Raw genomic sequence first — 6,993 nt, forward strand, 5'->3', positions numbered from 1 at the left:
CTTTTGATATATTGTATATATTTTAAATGGTATCTTTTTTATTTTCGCCCTAAATTTATCTGGTCGTATGGGGTAGGTACTCTACGTGGCATTATTTCATTGGAGATATGACCGGACGTGAGCTCTTTATATATATCGATGAAAGCGTCAAGGAGGTTAAATCCGAAGTCTAAAGAGGAGATCGAAGAGAGAGAGAGAGTCTTGCGCAGGGTTTTCCGCGTTGCTCCTCGACGAACTCAATCGCAAGGTGCCTTTCCTATCCGCTTCTGCTTCGATTTCTTCTCCTCGTCTCCATTTTTTCCCACTGAATCGGTCTTGTTCTTTGCGTGGCGAGGGTTAGGTTTTCTCCTTCGAATGGTTTTGTTTTTGATGATCTGCATTTTCTCGATTTTTAAATCGGTATTAACCGTGTTTTTTATCTTCTGCGGTGATGATTGCCTGGTTGGTTGGATTATTGTTTCTTTTCTTTTTTTTCCCCCCGAAAACATAATGAGGTTTTGATCTTAAGTTTCGTTTTTGTCGGTGGCCGTCTTCTTTTCTGGATCAAGATGATTTGGATTATTGGTGTAAGATTCAGTGTGCAATTTCGCAAATGCTTCAAATCCCTTTCTTTTTTTTTTTTTGCACATATCAATTAGGAAAGTATTGCTCTTTCTTGCCTTAGCTAGGTAGAATAATTTCCCTTTCTTTTTTTTCAAGATATTTTTTTTTCTATTTGAAGCTGAAAAACTAAAGAAAATCTCTCTCTCTCTCTCTCTCTCTCTCTCTCTTATTTTTTTTGGCTCAATCGTTTTGATTTATCTGTTAAACGAATCATTATGATCTGGTGTTTGGATATAAAATAGTTGGGGAAACATTATGTTCTTGTTCTGGATCTGTTTACTTGCAGGTTCTATAAGACAATAGTTCACTAGATTCATAAAGAGTAAGGAAGGATGTCGCAGGAATCATCCCGTGAGGACAATGTTTACTTGGCCAAGCTAGCCGAGCAAGCTGAACGCTATGAGGAAATGGTTGACTTCATGGAGAAGGTTGCAAAGACGGTTGACGTGAAAGAGCTTACAGTGGAGGAGCGCAATCTCCTTTCTGTGGCCTACAAAAATGTTATTGGGGCTCGCCGTGCGTCGTGGCGCATCATCTCCTCCATTGAACAGAAGGAAGAGAGCCGCGGGAATGAGGGGCATGTTTCCTCGATCAAGGAGTATCGTGGCAAGATTGAGACGGAGCTCAGCAAGATCTGCGATGGAATTCTGCAATTGCTTGATTCTCATCTCGTACCTTCTTCCACTGCTGCAGAGTCCAAGGTGTTTTACTTGAAGATGAAGGGGGATTACCACAGGTTCACCAATAACTGAGTTCATTTTTCTTCTTGTTTGATACATTTATATCAGAAGGGCTTAATTTTTCACTTCAAATAGGTACCTTGCGGAATTCAAGACTGGAGATGAGAGAAAGGAGGCTGCAGAGAGTACACTGCAAGCCTACAAGTCTGCTCAGGTTTGATCCTAATTGTCTCTTCACCATGAAAAATCAACTTGTTTCAATAGTCTAGACGTGTGTGAATCACCTACAGTCTGCTATTGGTTACATAATAATTTTATTTGTCAAGGATGCACTAGAATTGATTTTTGACTAGACTACATTTCTATTGTTATATTTTTTCTTAAATTCGTTTCCAAATTTTACAGGACATTGCCCTGGCTGAACTGGCTCCAACTCATCCTATTAGGCTAGGTCTGGCTCTTAATTTCTCAGTATTCTACTATGAAATTGTGAACTCTCCTGATCGGGCTTGCAGCCTGGCAAAACAGGTCTGACTTTCTAATATCCTTTTCTTAAGTGTGTAGACATTATTATCTTTAATTATAATTATATTGTGCACTAATTTAATATAATAAGTGATAAGTGACAATCTTATGTATGATTATATATTAAATTGGATGTTAAGGGCTTTCAGTCTATTTCTTTTACTACCTTGAAGTCTAATGAGGAAAGCAGACACATATACCACATTAAGTCAAGTGGAAGAAACATCAGCTGCCATCTTGATAGTTTTTATTTTGCTTACTCGTGGAACGTTCTTAAGAGTCAGATTGAGTCCATTTTGAATCCTAGTCACTTGACCAGGAGCAAGGTGATAGGCTATTCAAGTTTACTTGATCTTTGATTTGGCTTATCAGATTTTGCCAAGAGCCATGGATAATGGAAATTTTGCTATGGAACCCTCTCATTCATAGCTGATAGATTTTTTTTTTTTTTTTTTTAATTTATTGGTTGAGGCTGAAAGTTCAAATTTTCAACCTAGAGATGCGATAGCTTTTACAATGTTTAGTTCAGTGATACTTCATTCATTTCAGTTTGTGAATGTAGTCTGGAATTGCTTCTTCAAAAACTACATAGTTCCTAATCTTCTACAGGCTTTTGATGAGGCTATCTCAGAGTTGGACACTCTCAGTGAGGAATCTTACAAAGATAGCACATTGATCATGCAACTTCTTCGTGACAACCTAACCTTATGGACCTCTGATATTACTGTCAGTTCTTCCCCTTGATGTTTACTTTCCCTTCCTATTAATTTTGTCTTCCTCACATCTTTTTCACATTTATGCCTTGCTTTCAGGAGGATGTTGGAGATGAGATCAAAGAGGCCCCAAAGCGTGAATCCGGGGAAGGACAGTAACAGGAAGAGCAAGCTTGCCCTGAGATCGATGCTGCTTGATATTCTTGAGTTTGTGGTTTCTTTCATGTAGTCTTGGTGTGCTAGAATTTCTATTCGAACACTGTCGTTTGATCAAGAATGTGGAGGTGAACAGTAGCATGAAGTAGGTCTGTCGCTTTGTTTTCTTGAGTTTGTTCTCCTTTATTCTAGTTTTGATACGCTATGCTTTCTATTTGAATTATCGTCGTCTTTTGCTTGCGAATTTTGGCGCTTCGCTTTGAGCCTATCGTCTTCTAGGGCTTGATCATGTCATTATTTCACTGATACAAATTCATTTAGATATTTGGCTCATACATTTATTAGGAACATACTCCTTTGCATGTCTACCATTCAAGATGAATAGATATTTTGCTTAGCAAAGTCCGTACACGAATTGTAATATGGATAAATAGATTGTTTGCCATTTATAATATGGATACTAATGTATATTTTTTCCAAAAATTGATAAAATAGTGTTAGATTTATGTATAAACCCAATAATTAATACACCAAACACCTAATGCAATTGAAAACATAAGAGCATGATAAAGAAAATGGTAGCACATTGGATGAGCTATAAGTGGTGGTATGTTTGTCACATGAGGTCGTGGGATCGAATCGTAAGGTTGTCAGGACGTAAATTCCTGGATCCTGTGCAACTTATCTCACCATCATTTGTCTTCTCGGCTATCGTGATTTACCTCTTTCATGATGGCATGAGGTCGGGTGCGGCGGGGGCGTTGGAGGCGAGCGATTTCGTCTTTTGTTACATCTATACTTAAATAATTTTTTTCTTGTTTTATTGTTGCTAATCAAGTTTTTTTTTTTGTCTTCTCGTTTGATACGTGTGTTTGTCATAGTTTCACATCACCTAACTAGAGTATTTATTGGTCGTATAAAAATATATGTATGTACCATCTTAAACATCTTTCTAAGTTTTTCTTTAATAGTTGACTTTCTCTTTAATATTCTCATATTTTATTTTGTCTATCCTCGTATGTCCACACATTCACTTTAACATCCTTATCTCTGCAACTCTCATCTTTTGCTTATGTGCTCAAGTTATAGTCCAACATTCAACTCCATACAACATAACAGGTTTATCTGAGGTTTTGTAGAACTTTTTTTTAAGTTTTAGAGGTATTTCACAGTCACCTAACGCTCTTCTCCATCTCAACCTTCTTGTTTGTATTCTATGTAAGATATCTTTCTTCATTCCTCAATCTTTTACAAAATGATCTTAAATATTTAAAGTTCTTGGTTCTGAGTAACTCATCATCTCTTATTTTAACTGATTCTGTCTTAAAATTGTGGAGATGATGCGCTAGGCAGATGACTTTGTTGTTGATTGGGAGAAGACTCTGGAATAGAGAAGGAAATCAAGCCTAGCACTCCTCCGAGGTACTCCTTTCTGTGCACATAGCAAGGAGAGCAAAGAAACGTTAGCGCGAGAATCAGGGAGGGAGTCCTTAGTGTAGACCCTCTAAAGTGGAGAAGAAGATGAACAGTAAATGTGTGTACGTAATGTAAAACATGAGGATGTTTTTTCATACCTGGCCAATGGAGAGAATCCCTTTAAATGTTGTCTCACATAATCTTCCTAATAATGAGGCAATAGGGAATATTTGATGTCAAAATATGTCTGGTGATGGAAGATGTACAACTTGGAAGAGGTGTATGTTGGGGATCTTGTATGACCGGCTAGAAAGGGGGTTGAATAGTCGGTCCCCCCCAAATCGATCGCTTCCTACATATTTGTTAGTATAACGGAATACAAACAATACAAACACAAATACGAAAGCTAAAGACAAAGAAGAAACAAGCAAACCACTACATGTTGTTTAACGTGCTTAAGAGATAAGGCTCCTACTCCACGGCTGTCCGTAAGGTGGACGATCCCGATCCATCGATGGATGACTTCCCGGCAAACTCCGGCTAACTCACGTAGCTCCTTGTGGATGGAGAAATCTCACCACAACTCTCACAAGAACACTTGAGACGCTAGGGAAGAGGTAGACTACTAATAGGAGTTAACCACCTTTATTTTGTCAACCTTAACCAAGCTCTAAAGCCTTGGTTATATAGACCACGGGTTGGAAACCCCCGCTTACCAATCGACCGGTGAAAGTGTCAGTCGACTGTCCTCTGTGGAGATTCGACCGTTACAACCCAACGGCTCGATACCAATCGACTGATGAAAGTACCAGTCGACTGCTCTACACTAGCCGAGCGAACAGAAGCATTCTGTTCGCTCCCAGTCCAGTCAACTGCCATTTCCATCAGTCGACTGGTACCCCGAGTACAGTCTCTCAACACTCGGACCCTCACTCTTACGACTCACTTGACTCTTCTTCGTTGTAGCCTTGACCTCTTGCCTTCAAGCCTACTTCCTTTGGCTCTCGTCCTTCGGATGCATTCAAGCTCGCGGCTCGTCCTCAATGTCATCCTTCGCGTATGCCTCAAAGTCGTTTCCCTCGGCCTTTGTCCTTGCTGTCTTGTCCACAGTCCCTTGGATGCTCCATCCTTCACCGAACCTGAAGCCACCAAGCTGAGTCATATGTATATCCTGCAAACCTGCACACTCACATACACATATCAAATACAATGGTGAACATAACTTAAACCCTTTTCCCAAACACCAAAATACATGGTCGTACGGACCATTGAGATTGCTCCAACAATCTCCCCCTTTTTGATGTTTGACAATACATTTAAGTTAGGAAAAACATAATAGCAAATAAACATGCTAAAAAGAATGGACTTACGTTGTCAAGGCTATACACTTGGACTTATGCCGCCGAATGGACTTACGTTGCCAAGGCTATACACTTGAACTTACACCGTCGAATCAAAAATGTAAACATACATTGGAACCTATTACAAGGCTCCCCCTACACTTATGCTCCCCATTGAGCTAGGAATTTTACCACAGGGCTAACCTATCACAAGGCTCCCCCTGCACCTATGCTCCCCATTGAGCTAGGAATTTTACCACAGGGCTAACCTATTACAAGACTCCCCGTACACCTAAGCTCCCGAGCTAGGATTTTCACCATCGCAAAGGTATTTTCAGGTTTTTCCAACTAAACCTACCTTTGCCTAACATTAAAAAGCTCCAACAATATCTCAATTATTGAAACTAGTCATCTAAGCGTGTATTTATCCCCCATGAATCTCATACATTTATACGAGTTATTCCGGTCAAAACCCAATGCTGAAAAACAGTTTCAGGCTGGTATCAGTCGACTGTCAAAAGCACCAGCTGATTGTCAAAAGCACAAGTCGACTATCCTTATCGAAACAAACCCACAGAACCATTCTGTATTCGATAAACACTGTTACCAGTCGACTAGTAACTGTATCAGTCGACCGACACTCTGTTTTCAACCCATTTTGACATTCTGAACTCAACTTCAGAAATGCACCAGAAATTCCACAGACATCTAAAAATCCCTAAATTTTGTGGAGATATCTGTTTTACTCATCCTACTTGGAAAAAATACATTAAAAAATGTATCTATCACCAATCCCAAGATTGACACAAAACCTAAAACTAGCTAAATGGTTTAATTGAACCTTGACATAAAGTCCTAGTTTTGGCTTCCTTTTGGTGTAGTTGCTCATACTAAACCACAATGCATCCTTAGCATTGGTTTAAATGACATCTATACATCCACCAATTATCATGCTATATGACCCCAATGTCATATTTCTAAGCATAAAACACATCCTAATTATGTCAATTTCCTAAGGTTGAGACTCAAATCTGTCTCCAAATCACTTGGAACATTCCATGACCCAATCTAGACTCTCAAGCAAAACACACTTGAGATCCATTTGCCATGAGTCCCAAATTGACTCTTTGAGTTTCCACTAGAGTTCTTAACCTTGGTCGCCTCCCTAGGTGACTCATCCATAATTGCTAGGCCACATCGGTGCACCTTCGGTGACACTTGGTCTACAAATCTAACCTTCTTAACCTTGGATACCTTGTCTGTGGTTAGCTTCTTCTTACCATTAAATGATTTTTCCTTGCCATTTATTGGTTTCTCCTTACTATGTCATATGCAACCCTAGTGATCCTGTCCGAATCGCTGAATCAACGGACGCTGGGCACGTGGCGCTCTCCGAAGGGCTGAAGTAGATCCCCGACTGGTCGTGTGGACCTCCGGCGAACCTGCAAAGAAGTCGGGCCGGGGAGGGGTTCCCGGCGACGACCCTCCGACGCTCAAGTCAGGCAAGAGGAAATGCAGAAGTGGCTTCGAATACGGGAGAATGCGTACCTCCGGCGAAGT

At 40.0% G+C, this 6,993-nt stretch overlaps 1 protein-coding gene across 1 annotated transcript; it reads left to right on the top strand.

The window, feature by feature from the left end:
* The first annotated feature begins 115 nt into the window (after positions 1 to 115).
* On the top strand, positions 116 to 2,921 carry LOC121988438 (14-3-3-like protein GF14-C). The gene is made up of 6 exons (XM_042541868.1): positions 116 to 247; positions 890 to 1,339; positions 1,419 to 1,497; positions 1,689 to 1,811; positions 2,418 to 2,534; positions 2,621 to 2,921. Exons 2-6 carry the CDS (start codon positions 936 to 938, stop codon positions 2,678 to 2,680), a joined length of 783 nt encoding a protein of 260 aa, XP_042397802.1. The 5' UTR covers positions 116 to 247; positions 890 to 935; the 3' UTR covers positions 2,681 to 2,921.
* Positions 2,922 to 6,993: the final 4,072 nt, after the last annotated feature.

Source organism: Zingiber officinale, chromosome 6B (genome assembly GCF_018446385.1).
Source record: "Zingiber officinale cultivar Zhangliang chromosome 6B, Zo_v1.1, whole genome shotgun sequence".
NCBI lineage: Eukaryota > Viridiplantae > Streptophyta > Magnoliopsida > Zingiberales > Zingiberaceae > Zingiber > Zingiber officinale.

What these genes read in the sequence shown, in the direction of transcription:
- LOC121988438 (XM_042541868.1), top strand. Translation starts at nt 936, where the DNA reads ATGTCGCAGGAATCATCCCGTGAGGACAATGTTTACTTGGCCAAGCTA. An exon ending in AAGCCTACAAGTCTGCTCAG is followed by an intron (nt 1,498 to 1,688) that starts GTTTGATCCTAA and finishes CAAATTTTACAG; the next exon opens with GACATTGCCCTGGCTGAACT. An exon ending in TATGGACCTCTGATATTACT is followed by an intron (nt 2,535 to 2,620) that starts GTCAGTTCTTCC and finishes CCTTGCTTTCAG; the next exon opens with GAGGATGTTGGAGATGAGAT.